This window comes from Cryptomeria japonica, chromosome 1 (genome assembly GCF_030272615.1).
Source record: "Cryptomeria japonica chromosome 1, Sugi_1.0, whole genome shotgun sequence".
Classification (NCBI taxonomy): domain Eukaryota; kingdom Viridiplantae; phylum Streptophyta; class Pinopsida; order Cupressales; family Cupressaceae; genus Cryptomeria; species Cryptomeria japonica.
Window position 1 is genome coordinate 561,738,335 of NC_081405.1, and position 15,157 is coordinate 561,753,491.

At 36.5% G+C, this 15,157-nt stretch overlaps 1 protein-coding gene across 1 annotated transcript in view; it reads left to right on the plus strand.

Annotated features, from left to right (window-relative positions):
* LOC131029161 (elongation factor Ts, mitochondrial) overlaps positions 1-15,157 on the plus strand; it is a 96,147-nt gene that overhangs the window by 49,643 nt on the left and 31,347 nt on the right. The window contains exon 7 of the mRNA XM_057959557.2: positions 1,704-1,792. Coding sequence (XP_057815540.2) covers positions 1,704-1,792 — 89 coding nt within the window. The remainder of the gene's footprint in view (positions 1-1,703; positions 1,793-15,157) is intronic.

Consider the following 15,157-nt stretch of genomic DNA (forward strand, 5'->3'; position numbering starts at 1 on the left):
ATAATTATAGCCAAGTGGTCTTTAATATGTTGAATTGTTATGGGAGGTATAGAGAGAAATGTCAATGCTGTATGGGAGTTTGAGCACCAAGAATGTTGTGTAAGATGAAGGCCTCTTGTAGGCAGTAAACCTGTTAAATCCATAAATGAGATGGCGATTGGACGAAGTAAAAACTCACTCTTTTTATGGTTTCACTCACATTGGGTTAATCCGGGTCAATTCTTGTTATGATTGTCATGCTATGTATGTTTTTTAATTGTCTTTGGATTTGGTCAATTTTGTCTCAATTCTTATGAGATATGCTGCCAGTGCAGACTTCGCAACTGTTTAGAATATCTGGATTGAATAAAGTGGTGAAAATAAATCCTTTTTATCACAGTTCTGTACTCAGCATTTCTATATATGTTTTTTAGACCATTGCAGGTTTTCCATCCACCAGTTATTCTCTTCTGAACAATGGGAGTCCAACATAAATGATAATTGAATTCTTTGCGTAAGTATTAAGTATTAATAACACTGGATTTCTTCTAGGGGTTTGTTAGTCATATAGAAATTTAGGATAAGATAACCTTTTGGATTTAATTGTCATAACCCTGGTTTTACCAATAGGTCATAATTCTTATAATTTTTTTGGGGATTCTTGAGTTGTTAGTGGAGGTCCTCAAGAAAGAACATTGTTGTCTGCTTATAGTAGAAAGATGACAAATAAGCCCAACCATGATAAACTTGTGCATTTCTCCTCCTCTAAACATTTTTCAGTTTTGTTTTTAACAGTTGCCCAAAAGAAAAGAGTGGACACCTTTGCTTCACCCTGGTATCGCAGCTGATAGCCATTTATCATTCATTGTTGCATTTTATTTTGGCAATAACCTTTTCTTTTAGGTAAGTGTCCTATATGAATTTTATTTTTCCAAAATAAGTAACCAAATAAACATTTCTGCACTATCTATTTTTCTTGTGTTAGGCTGCTAAGGGCCTTTGACACCACTGAATTTATTTGCTTTGTGTACTTATTCTTGGAGAATTGTTTGCCTTGAATTTGTTTCTTCCTGTGGAAGTTTGTCTTCTTATTTTCATTGGATTCTTTTGATGTATAAACTATAAACATCTGAAATCAGAACCCTAGTCACAGAAAACTTGCAAAATATGCACATGGACCTAAATTATGGCAGAAATTATACAAGGAAAAGATTATTGCAGTAAACCTAAGACAAAAAAGAGTAAAAGTGAAAGGCTATTATCAAAAATGTTGACAGGGAGAGGAGAGATTAATGAGATCAAAATATCATTGATGAAATTGAAATTATTATGAAATACTTTTGATTGTCCTCATTATGGTCAATGCTTTGATGTGAATTACTTATGCAAATATCTGGTGCAGTATAGAAACTATGAAAACTAATGATTCACATAAATTTTTCAGAAGTGATCTTGAATTTATACCTTCAGAAAATTTGTAATTTATCATGCATTTACACTGGATAACTGCTGTTTGCAGTGGATGCTTCTCTTTATAACAATTAACTGAAATGTTATTGTGTATCTATACTTCTTGGATTGATCAAGTTTTATCTATAAAGAAATGGAGTTACTCATGTGATTGCTTATATAGCTCCAATTTTATTTGCAACTACAAATAAAATGGACATGGTGTTATATGTATAAATTATTCAACTAAATGCACCTTGTGTTACTCATTGTAGTCAGTACTGGATGATTTATCAAAGGAGGTAGGCCAGCAGATAAAAGTGGGCAGTTTTCTTAGGGTGGAGGTTGGTGAAGGCATCCAGAGGTAAAGTTCTGAATATATATTTTTGCATTTAAAGTATAGTGAAATATGGTTGCAAATGTATGGTCTTCAGTTGTGTGTATTCTGACTTGGCACACTTATATTATCTTTTCCAAAGTGGTCTTTTGGTTCAATTACTTGTACCATGTTAACAGTTTTCCATTTCGATGTTGTTTTTTCCTCAATACTGAAGATGGCCATCAACCTAGAGGCAATAAGAGGGCCATTATTGGTTATTTGAGGTTTTAAGAACTAATATTTGCATGATATTTACTTGAGACAATTTGGACTTGGAATGGTTCTAAGATGTTATATTTTGTTCAGATAAATTGTTTATCAATGAGAAAGTAATTTGTAATTTAGCATGACATGAGATTGAATGACTTGCTACAATTTAGTTTGGTAAGGATAGATTACACATTTTTGCTTGCATATTGATTGTTAGTTTTTGTGAAGTTGTGCTATTAAATTATTTGTTTCAAAATTGGTTATTTTTATGGTTATTCACTGTTCATTGGAGCCTATATTTTCTCAAATGGTTGTTCTATTTCTATTTAAAAGAGAGTTGAGGCATTTCATTTGAAACAGAAAAAAATGCTAAGGGATCTCAGTGTTGTAACTTGTACTTTTCTCCAAAGTTAATAAAATCTGATCCCAAGTGTTGGACTTGGAATTTGAACCTAGGATCCCACAAACCAATTCCTCTCCAACCACAAGCTTTTGACTATATGCATATTGCTTTGTGAAACTTGTTGTGAGCATGATGGAAATATTAGCAAGGGAGAAGAATACGCTTTGTATAAAAGTCCTTGCTGGAGGTTCTGGGTGTCACCAACTGCCTACTCTAGCATTCGTGAAGGTCAACAAGAACATGCAAGAATACCCTTTGTATAAATGTCATTGCTGGAGGTTCTGGGTGTCACAAACTGCCTACTCTAGCATTCGTGAAGGTCAACAAGAACATGCAGGAACACACACAACTCACAAATACATGCACACACAACTTTAGGGCAAGGAAAAAATATGAGCGTCACCAATCCCATTATCAATAGGCACCATGCAATGCTTGTTTCCATGGTTTCTTTAATTTTTTAAGGCCGATTAGAGCAAATATGGTCATCATTATATTTATCATAGATAGGCAGCATTTGATGTTTGTTGTTGTGGTTTTATTAATATCGATGAGATAAATGGCTTTAAAGTTTTTAACCATTCACAATACAATAGGAAATTATGCACTTGTGTTTAACTCAAGTCAACAGTGGTCAGCGAAGTTTTGGACCTTTGTGTACCGTTGTGCCCATCGGACTTGGTAGAAGTGCATTAAAACCTCCAATGCTCCAACAAATCCTTTATTTGTCAGGCATTGGGCCTTAAGCTTCCCTTGGATTGCTTACTGATCGGAACTAGGATGCAGGCATGCCTATGTTTGATGCCTTGACAAAGCCTTCTTGTTGGGCATCGGGTGTCGGGGATTTGCCTTATAACCTTCCATGGAAAAGGAGGACAAAAGATTCTCTAAAGGTTTGACAGAGCATTTGAGGCTTTGGGGATCGGGAAGACCATGAAACAAATGCTTAAAGAGGAAGGGGAATGACGTTAGCAGTGTTGGAAATATTGTCATTGATGTCAAAGGCACTCAGTGGAGATTGTTGGCAAAATATTGTCATTGATGTGAAAGGTATGAAGACAAAGTTGTCATTGATATTAACAAGATGAGTTCTAAGTGCATACGTCTTTGCTTGATATTTTCATAGGAGATTTTTATGATGTTAAATCACTATGGACATTCATATATATGCAACTTTGTGCAATGATATGATCTGTGACCTGCTTGACTATTGAAAAGAAATTGACCATGCACATTGGACAATGTTACACAGGACTCACACATAATATGGTACATTATATCTTCTTGCAATGAAAGAAAAAGCTGTACTATCTTCACTGATTGAAATTTGATTGTAGTATTGGTAATCAGAAATGAAAAGAGTTGACTAGATTCAGAGATGAAATATTCCTGAAGTCAAAGTCACAGTTACAGTCATAGCCAACATTATTGTAAAACAAAGTGCTAGTGCATCATGTTGAAGACTATTAAAAGTAGCAGAGATTGTTTCATTAAGAAGAGACCCTCATTAGCATTGAGAGCAGTGACTTTTTAGAGGTTTCATTTAATATCAGAGAGCAGCGACCTAAAGACAATAGAATGGCAATTGCATACACTAATGTACAGAGATTTCCATAACTAAAGGGCATTGGAAGGAATCATAGCATTAGAAATATGTTTTGCAGAAATCATTATTAATGGCAGCGATTAGCATTTGGAAAAAGCATCAATTATAGAAATGAAGACAAAAGACAAATGCCAGGCAGTAATTAATATGTTTGAGAGGGCAATTCACATAAGTCATGATTAATAAGCAGTTTACTATATGAAAATTGACTTATTAACATGCTGGCCAACTAGAGGGTTAGAGGCGACTTATTACAACAGACTTAACAAAAAGCAGCGATTCATTTATGGAAGCAAACAGCAAAAGAAAGTGATTAGTTTTTGCAAAGCAAATGGCGTGCTTTAGTTATGGTTAGTCAGCAAATACGACTTGTTAAGGAAAGTCTGTATTTACTATTTAGACAACAGTTATGTTAGAAGCAGCTATTCGTTAAGGCAATGAAATGTGGATTAATATGTTGCTATTTAATAACTTCATGCTGACCAATCATTGATTAGAGACTAATCAAAAGGTGCAATCTGTATCAAAGAGATATATGCGATTGATGAAGAGGTGTATTTTGTTTTTGCTTAAAAGAAAATAATCTATCCAAAAATGTTAGATTTGTTAAGGGAATGATTTCATCAAAAACTGTGATTATTATGAGACATGTCTTTGTAATGGCCCCTATTTATACACTGTCAATTACCAAGGGCATAACTAACTAATTCTTTATAATATAACTAACTACCTTCTATTGCTATTAATTGAGCATAACTAACTAATTCTTTGTAATATAACTTATGATGCCATTAAAAACCATGCCTAAACCCAAACTAATCTGACTCTATTCCCAGAAGAAGGCTTGGCTGCCTAGGGTGCTTGACACCATTTCCTTAATGTAACCCAGATTACCGGAAGTCATTCCATTCATCGTTGAGGCCTGTAGCCCAGATTTCAGGAGTCGTCCTTTCACCCTTGGGGCTTTCTATTGAAGTGGTTTTATTCTGCCCCTCCCTAGCAGCACTCATCTCCCTTTGGGAATAAAAAATACAGAACTGATTACGGTTTTAGGACAGTTTAAAGACATTCTATTTATGTTTCAGGAATTATCAATTGTTTATTTATCTTGTTATCTATTTTTTATGAACCTCTGATTTGTATAATTGATTAACTCTCATTTGATGTATTAGATTAATTGGTAGTCATGTTCTTTGATGAATTTATTTATTTACATTTGATGCATTTGTATCACTGTAAATCTGGTTAAGTACTGTCTAGTGTCTACTTATAATCTTCAGAATGAATTACTAATTTATTCTCGTGTATATATTCATATAATTGTTCTCCCTCTCTCTCTCTCTATATAAATTAAATTATATTATCAATTATAAATGTATGTACTAATTATCTGTTGTATAAATTATTAATACCACTGCTGGCTTAAAACATTAGTTATTAATATTTTTGTAACTGTAAAGGCAGACTAATCTGACATGCGTCAGATCTGGTCTGCTCATATATATAAAATTAATATGACTCATACGTATTGCAGTCTCTATTAATATTACTATTAAATTCTGCATACAGACATTATCAGGCTTCATATATTAGGTGTACGTATTAAGCACATTCCCTATGCATACCACCGAGAACAAGGATGTTACTACCTGTAACTTAATAACAGTTCTGATCTGATCCAAACCATGGTGATTATTCATATCTCATATATATCCGTCTTATTCCTTCCTCCTGGGAGTGGTCAGTTTATTGTATAAATATCTCTCCATTGGAATGAGAGGTCACATTCTTTCATAAAGTCACAGCCTTAAAAGACGTCCCTTCAACAGTGGACACACTCCTTTGTTAATTGCACCCTTTCACTTAATCGATGTCTTCTTATTTCCATTAACCATTTGTTTATTAATCGCTGCAATTATTAGAACCTTAAATACTTATCGGTGCCTTTGGTATTGAAGCCTAAATATTGTGATCACTTGGTGTTGTGACCATTTCACACATCGCCCCATTAGAATGGGGACCCCCTCTTTTTCGCTTTTGTTTTGCTTGTTTTTCTCTCTGCTTTTAGGGTTTTGAGTGAGTGAGTTGTCTGTCTGGGCTAGGGCTAAACCTTAGGGGTTTCTTTTGGATGTTATTCAAGCCGAGTCCAGTCAAATTTTGAAAGTTGTTAAGTGTCCTCCCGAAGAATCGAGATGATTGAAATAAGGTAAGCCTTTCAGGGAAGTCAAATGGGTCTAAGGTTAGGTTTAATCAGGGTTTTTTAGGGTAAAATCCAATTTTGACTAAGTGTTAGCATTTTGAAGGTGAAATTGTGTGTTCTTGCCTAGGTAAGTTTTGATCAAATTTTGGAAGTAAGATGATGCCTGAAACAGAGAAATCGCTCCTGACCCTTGCTGAGGGCCCAGGATGAAATTTATCCTAAGTGCAATTTCTTGTTTTTGATGGGTTTGCTAACTGGTTCCTGACCTTGAAAATGACCTGACTCTGCCTTGTGAAGTGATTGGAGACTTAAATTTTGAATAGTTTAGCCAGAAAGGGTAAAATCGCTCCTGACCCTTGCTGAGGGTCCAGGGCGAAAAAACTTATTGGAGTCATTCCTGACCTTGTTGGGTCAAATTGAGATATCAAAGGCATGGTGGAGGATGAAATGAGCGTGATAAAGTATCCAGACTTGATTGAAGATGATGAATTGAAGGAGTTTTGCCCAAGAGGAGTAGTTTCGCTCTTGACCCTCTCTAAAGGTCCAGAGCGAAATTTTCAAAAGGCACATTTTCTTGCAAAGTCAAAGTGATTTTTATAATTGGAATAAATGAAAACAAGTGTGTTTTACCCATTGAATATAACTTGGACAATCAACGAGGAAGCAATCAAGCCAGGTTTGAAAAATTGCTCCTGACCCTTGCTGAGGGCCCAGGGCGAAAAGCCTAATATTGGACATTTTTCTCCAAGTTTGGACAAATCTAAGCCTAGACACGAGCTTGAGATGATGTTTAAATTGCCTCAAAGTGAAGAAGGAATGTTAAGAATGCAATATTTGAAGGCAATTATCAGAATCGCTCCTGACCCTTGGAGAGGGTCCAGGGCGAATTTCTAAGTTTTTCTCCTTTCTTTGAAGAATTAAGACAAAATCTTGCTTGGATAGAAGGAGGACGCAATGTGTTATGCCTTAGAGGCGATTTGGAGTCTAAAGGATGAAGGGCTATGTCTAAAACCAAAAGTCGCTCTTGACCCTTGCTGAGGGTCTAGGGCGAAAATCATAAAACCAGCATAGTTCCTTCAAAATTGTACTAAGGCAAGATTGTGCTAAGGAAGAAGCCCTTCAAAAACATGATGAATGATGATTTGCCTAGAGAAGTTGATGATGCTAAGCCAGGAAGCAAAAATTGCTCCTGACCCTCTCTCAGGGTCCAAGGCGAAAATTTTGAAAACTCCCATTTTACCTTGAAACAACAAAGCCAATTTGGGTGAGATGGATAAAGCAAGGACATTGCCAGGTGATGAATAAAATTTTGATGAAAGGTGATGGAGAATTGAGCCCAATCGCTCTTGACCCTTGCTGAGGGTCTAGGGCGAAAAAACTTGAAAGAGAATTTTATTGCTTATTTTGGAGGCATTAACACGATCTAGCTTGATGAAGAGGTGTTTTGATAAGGAAATGAGGATTTATAGTCAAAAATGAAAAAATCGCTCCTGACCCTTGGAGAGGGCCCAGGGCGAAAAAACCTCAAAATCACACCTTTTCTCCAAAATTTGATAGAGCTAAGTCTGGAAGCCAGTGAGAAGATCTATTTGGAATGTCTTGAAGAGATTTTGAACGTTGACAAATGCTAATTTTGAGCAAAAAATGGAAAATCGCTCCTGACCCTTGCTGAGGGTCCAGGGCAAAATTTCCTCTAAAGACTTCATTTCCTTCAAAATTGTTGATGAATTAACTTGATAGTGCAAGGAAATAGATCTTGGAAATAACAATGAGGGTTTAACAATCAAATTTATGTGGATTTTAGCTAAAAAATGAAAAATCGCCCCTGACCCTTAGAGAGGGTCTAGGGCAAAATCTACATCTCCACCTATTTTCCTCATGCAAAGTGTCAAATTTTGAAGTACAACACCTTAACTGGATATCAATTTACCCTCCAGAATATTTTCAAATCAAGGCACAAAGTATTCAAGGCTAAAAACAAAAGTCGCTTCTGACCCTCAGAGAGGGTCCAGGGCGAAATCATCATGGAATTTCATCAAGCCTTGTTTTAAAAAATTAATATTCTCCAATTTGCATTTGATCGCCAAAATTATTAATTTTGAGGCATTTGGAAAATTAAACTTAAATTCGCATTAAATTAAGAGCATTTTGGCATTTAATAAATTAATTTTGAGCCTTGAGAAAACCGAAATTTTAATTTGGAGGCATTTAAAATTAATTTTTATTAAATTAAAGTTCAATTAATAAGCGCTCAAGGCATTATTTTGCTTTTATTTGTCAAGTCGACCACCCCTTTTGGAGATTTTTTTTATTTTTTACCTTTTATTTGTCAAGTCGGCCTAGAGGAAGCAAGGGGTAAGTGCTCTATATAATAGGGATGCTTTGATCAAGTTTAATCATTCATTCAATCATCCTTTTAAGTGCGAAATTGGAGAGCTGATTGGAGGTGCGAAATAGAGCTTATTTGAAGCGAATTTCTTCTAAGTGTTGAAGGCTAACTAAGGTGGAGTTTATTCTTTTCAAGCTAGAGGAGACGCAATTCATCCAAGAGAGGGCTTTGATCTAAACTTTGCCTAGCGAAATCCATTACTTGCATCATTTTTTTTAGTACTCAAGAGGAGGTATGGCAAAATTATCTTAGCATCCTTGTGTAAGATTTGATTTTTGGACACCTTTTTGGAGAAGTCTAAGTGTTGATTAGTTAATTAGGAAATGATAACTCTAGACTTATCATGAAGTTTCCTAATTAATATCTTTAATCTTCCTTTTGAGTCTTAATTTCTATACTTCAAGATATAATGCTTAAGAACTAATTTTGAAATGTTGTGTAGGTGTCAAGATGGCGACTCCAAAGGTAGGGGCATCTACTAGTCGCCCGACTCTCATCAAAGAAGATCAGAGGAACGATGAATTGGAGACCACGATCGTGTCCAAATGGAGTAATATCGGAGACACCAACTTAGGAAACTTCAATGTAAAAAAGTTTCGAGAAGTCCCCTACATTGGCAAGCCATCACTTGTTGCGAAGAAGATAATTGAAAGTGGCATCATCAAGGTGGCAGGTTTCCCTCCAACAGTCAAGTGTCATGAGCTAATGATCGAGTGTGCCCGCCATTATGACTCACAATCAAGATCGATCGTATCCAAGGAAGGGAACACCTTAGCTTATCTTTCAGAGGAGGCTATTAGTGAAACTCTTCATCTTCCAAAGCATAAAGATATGATTTACAAAAGTTTAGAACGAGCCAGGTCAATGTATGAAGATGATCCCAACACTTGCTTGAATCTCATCAATAAGAATTGGTTGCTCAAAAGTCCTCCTCGCCTGAGCAAGATTCCCAACACACCAAATAGGATTGACTTCCAGGAGGAGTACAGAGATTTGATAACTTTGCTCAATCGAGTTACAGGGGCTCCTCAAGCCTTCTACTTCGAAAAGTGGATGTTCTTCTTCATCCAAGTGATAGTCCAAGGAAAGGGAACGATTCATTGGGCTAGAATTATTAGCCATTGTCTGGATGTGCACTTGAGAAGACTAAGACCTACTAAATCATTCCACATGAGCTCATATGTCATATATGCCTTGATCAGGAGTTTCGAGTATGCAGGGCTACCTCACAGAGGAGTGATCGGAAGAGGACCCGGAGAGGTGAGAGTTTGTGACTCTTATGTTCATTTGCATCATCCTCCTAGAAGTGACTACAAGTTAGTCAATGACACCTTCACGATGAACATCACTAGGATATTGCAAGGTGGGATTCATAATCGACTATCTCTGGAGGCACAAGAACTTGTGAAGAAGTATGGTGCATGGTTCATCCAGTTTCAAAAGTTTACATATATCAGAGTTCATGGGTGTCCTTCACCTCCCTACATGTTGCCGAGGTATCCGACAGACAGGATAGTGCTACTTGAGGTGACCAGACAGTTGGCAGCTTATGCAAAGGCATCCAGACACAAGCATGGAAATGGAGTTCCCGTGCCCATCATATTGGGGAATTCAGTTGAGGTATGTACTAATACTCAAGCCTTGGATGATGCAGAGAAGGAATTGGCTTTATATTCATTCACATTCTTTGCCTTGAGGGAGAATTTTGATCCTCATGGTTATATGGAGGAGACAGTTGGTAAGAAGTACAAACACGAATTTCAGGTAGAGGACTTTTGGATGAATCTCTCAAGTGATTTAGAGGTTAAAAGAAAGATGCATTCCAGGCTACCCTTAGATCTCATCAGGAAATGCAAAGTTTATAGAGTAGCTGATCAAGCACAGGATAGCGGCAGACATCTCCAGTCATCTTATGACAAAGAAGACAAAGCAGTAAAGATAGATTGGAATGAACACGAGGTTTTGGATTTGAGAGCCTTGATGGCTCTTGTTTTATCATGTACTCGCAGATGGGTGGATGTACAACATCAGAAATTGAGAGAGCAGAATGTGTCAATGACTTTTACTTTGGAGGCAAGACCAGAAGAAGGAGAAGCAAGCGTGAGTGAGAACACTTCTCATCCTAGAGGTGCAAAGAGAAAAGAAAGACTTGAAAAAAGGGAGTCTTCCAAGAAGAAGCAAGAGGCCAATCGAGATCACCCATCAGGCACATCTTCTCGACATGAAAAGAAGGCAAGCCAAGGAGAAGGTCAAGGGAAGATGGTACTTGAAGTTGATGAATCTGTGGAGTCCATGGTACAAAATGATAAGCCTGAAAAGGGGCAGACACCTCAGCATTCATCAAGTCAATCTCCCCAAGTTGATGAGCTACATGAAGAGAAGAATGATGATGAAGCGACATCTCCTCTCCGAGAAGATGAACCATTGCCTAAAGAAATACAAGTGAGAGAGACAAGATCTGCCATTCCAGATTGGTTAAAAGAGAGACTAACAAGGGTGATCGTAATTGAAGAAGAAGAGGATGTGATTGACTTAGAGAGCCTTATAGGAAATTCTCAAGAGGTAACGGAGAAGAAGAAGGCCACCAAGATGTCCAAGGCGGATTGAGATTGAGACAGATGTGGACCTCCAAGAATTGGAAGAGAGAGTCAAGGTCATCTTTTGCAAAGATGAGAAGGTCATCACAGATGAGCAACGAGACCTAATGTTCACTACCATGCTCCTGATTGAGAAGATCAAAGAACTCGAACCTGGATGGGAAACGACTCTTCTCACGGCTTTTTATCAAGTCATTCACTTGGAGGAACAAATGAGGAATCTTCCTGAGATTCCTATTGCTGAGATTGAAGGAATTGTGTCCAGATTCGTTGGATATGCTAAGAAAGAGCATAGGAAGGGGAACAAAGTTCTTGAAGAAAGGTTGTTATAGGATGATGTGGCATCTTAATTCTCATTGGTCTATGTTTCCTCGACTTTTGTGCTAATTAAATATTTGGCTATGCATTTAATAATGTTCATCTAAAAGGGGAACTTTTTGTAACAAATCCTAATTAGGGTTTAGGTGTCAGATTATCAGCCATTGATCTTCTTTCGATCTGGGCCATTCATTGTAATTGAGGATGCTATATATACCCTCACTCATTTTCATTTTGTCATTAGATGATTAGCAATTAGAAGAAGATTATTAGAGATTAGAGGAGCTTAGAGAAGAAAGTTATTTTGTAGCAAGATTGAGTAGTGAAGAAAGAATTTTGAACAATTGTTGTCCATTTGGCTTTGAGATCAATAAAATATTGAAGTTATGGTGTTTTATTGCAATTCTTGTGGCTATTTTCATGGTTGTTTATCTTCTTGAATCATTCTCAGTCGAAATAGTATTTAAGTTTGAAGGACTAAGTGTTGTGCTTGATCTTTGGTGAGATTCACGTTCCAAACCACTAGCTTCTTACTGATTGTAAGGACGCCTTGTGTGGTCAACTGGAGATATTGAGATTGTTCGAACCTTCAATCATTATTGAAATATTGATATGTATCTTTATGATAGTATCTATATCTTTGATGATTTGAAAATCACTAGTCACCTTAGAAGATCGCATCAATTCCAGTAGAGTTGTAATCCCTTGGCAATACTGAAATTGGTAGAATCTTACCAAGTCTAGCCTACATTGAGTCATTCTTAGGATTAGAATAGTATCCATCCCTTGAAACCCTATCTTTTGCTATTTTTTGAGAACCTGTTAGCATTTGGGAAAACCCTGTTCCTGCAGATCGAGAATACGTAAGGCCCCTTGAAGAAACAACATTCACAATGACCACTGGTGCTTATCCACACGTAGAGATCCTACAACGAAGAACCTTGAAGTCACCCTGATTGATCCTTTTCGTGACATCTTCAGCATTCAGAGACTTTACTCAAGAGAGGATAAGATACCATCTGGGTATTTTATTCTATGTTTGGTTGTGTACAAAATACACGTCAACACTTGGTCAATTGTAATCACTGCTCCCCATAAGTTATCCTTTTTAATGACAGCGATCTGTTTTATTAATGCCTTATTAATATTTGTGAATGCTAGCTATAAGTATAACCGATCAGGTATTTGTTAATGTTAGCTATAATCAATCAGGTATTAATTCTTTCCAAATATTTAATAAATAAACAATCATCAATGAGCAAAGTATTAAATATTATTATCAGTATTATTATTAATCTAAGTATTACTGATACGGGGATATGACAGACTACCAAGTACTACTGTTTAGTTATTAAATCTTCTAATCCTAAACGCAGCTTTCTTGCCCCCTTTTATACATGTATTAGTAATTAATTGCTGCAAAGGTAGACAGATCTGACATGCGTCAGGTCTGCCACTATGTGTTTGCTCCATTGGTCACCAAATATAATTGGTGATCTTCCTCCTAAAATAATTACTGAGTTTGTTTTCTTTTTTTTCTTATTCTCTATGTTTCACTGAGAAGCTTGATAGGAAAACTGTTAAGTCTGATGGAATAAGATGTTTTTCCACAATGTCTCTATGCTACAATCAGCTAACTATTAGTACTATGTACAATTGTTAATCTGATTATTGGGTTAAGGAAGGGGACATGACAGTTTTTATGGAAGGTTATCTTCTATCCTAAGGAATGCATCCTCTCATGAAAGGGCATAAGGAAAGGTATAAAATCAAGATTGTTTGAGAGATGGAGAATGTGTGTTAAATGCTGCAAAAAAAATAAAACATATACACCAAGGGCCATTAATAAGAAGAGTATGAGAAGATAGATTGCAGATTTGATGAAAAGAGTATGAAAAGATAGTTTGCAGATTTGATGAGAAGGGCATGAGAAGATAGATTGCAGATTTGATAAGAAGAATATAAGAAGTATATAGCAAATTTACATGAGGATATTAAGGTCTTAGTCTTGGCAGAGTTATGATCAATTTATAGCAGATTTGAGAAGGAGATTATAACAGTTTGAAGACAAGAGTTATAGCAAAATTTGTGGAGAAAAAGATTATCCATCATTCATTGTAGAAGCAACATTGATAAGGTGGAAATTTGAATGAGGGTTGGTGCCTCTAGTGGGCTATTGCTCACAAATTGAATTAAGGGTCTAGTGCGCAAGTGCTCACGAATTGAATGAGGGCTTGGTGCCTCTAGCAGGTTCTTACGAAATTTGTAAGAGATAATTATATATGCAAGTAATTTGCTGTGGTTTCTCCTGTAAGGGTTTCCACATAAATGTCACGTGTTATTGTGTTTTCTCATGTGCATGATTATTGATGTTGAGTAAATGATGTTATTATTATTGATCAAGTTTTAAACGTGATATTTAGTGTGTAAAACGTAAAGATTATCATTATACTGATTCACCCCCCCATTCCCTCTTAGTATAACTTTGTGCTCATCAAGTAGAAGAAAGGCAGAGTATCATACTTTCGAATTTTCGGGCATCAATGGAAAGGTTTGAAGGCAAATAAAAATTTGAAAGTCTGAAGGACCTAGAAGAATTCGAAAAAGGGGAAGAGAAATGTCGGGGATTAGAGATACTGCTTGATGGATGCCAAAAGTGGTAGAGGAATAAGGGAATCATTGATGACCCGACAAACTAACAAATACAACACTTAGGCACATTTTTAAGGATTGGGATGAGGAGTCGGAGTTGATAGAAAGAGTATGCAAGTATGTGTGACTATGAAACATTGAAACTTTGACAATTTTCACACGTAGTCTATTTTAGGTTTTTTCAACTCGGGCAATTGATTAAACGTAAAAGGGGGCAAATTAATGCAGAAATTGGAGGCATAAGATTCATGCAAGAGAGCCCATTTAGGATCTCTTGATCGTTTCTCATCAATAGGCAATGAAGGGTCGCATGAAATGAATACATATTTGGCAACCTTTGTGAGATTTTTACCTTCTAAACATTAGGATCTAGAAGCCTTATCAGTCCATTGGGCACTGAGTCACAAGGGCCTTACAAACAAAATTGGAGAATGTCCCAGAATCAATAAATAGGGAACATCAACGTGCATACTGCAGTTTGAGGAAGATGGATAACTATAGTATACATCCTGACAGTCTTGAAAATGACTATGCAAAATTTGGTCTCTGACAACGATTTTAGTTATTTTGACTCTCTGTTGCTCTCTGTTTTCACCCTCAGGGTTTAGGGTTTTCAAGTTTATATGTTCCCGGATGAAATTTTGTTGTAAACCACAGGCCTGTTATATTCTCGCGTTACCTTTTCATTTTAAAACTTGAGGGTCTTTACCATCGTCAAAAGGGGACCGCTTTCTTTCCCTAGATGTCATTTCCTACCGACCTTTTAAGAAAACTATGTCTTTTGCATTATGATCAGGCCCCCCATTTTTATATTTATGCGGGTTCTCAATTCCCTAAGTCTGACTTTGGTTTTTGGGTTTTATTTCCTTGACTAAATGACGAGCAACTAACGGTCCCATGAATTTGCACGAGTTTCAAAAGGACGAAGATGTTTTGACTTAAACAAAAAAGATGCTCAGGGGATAACGGTGAATA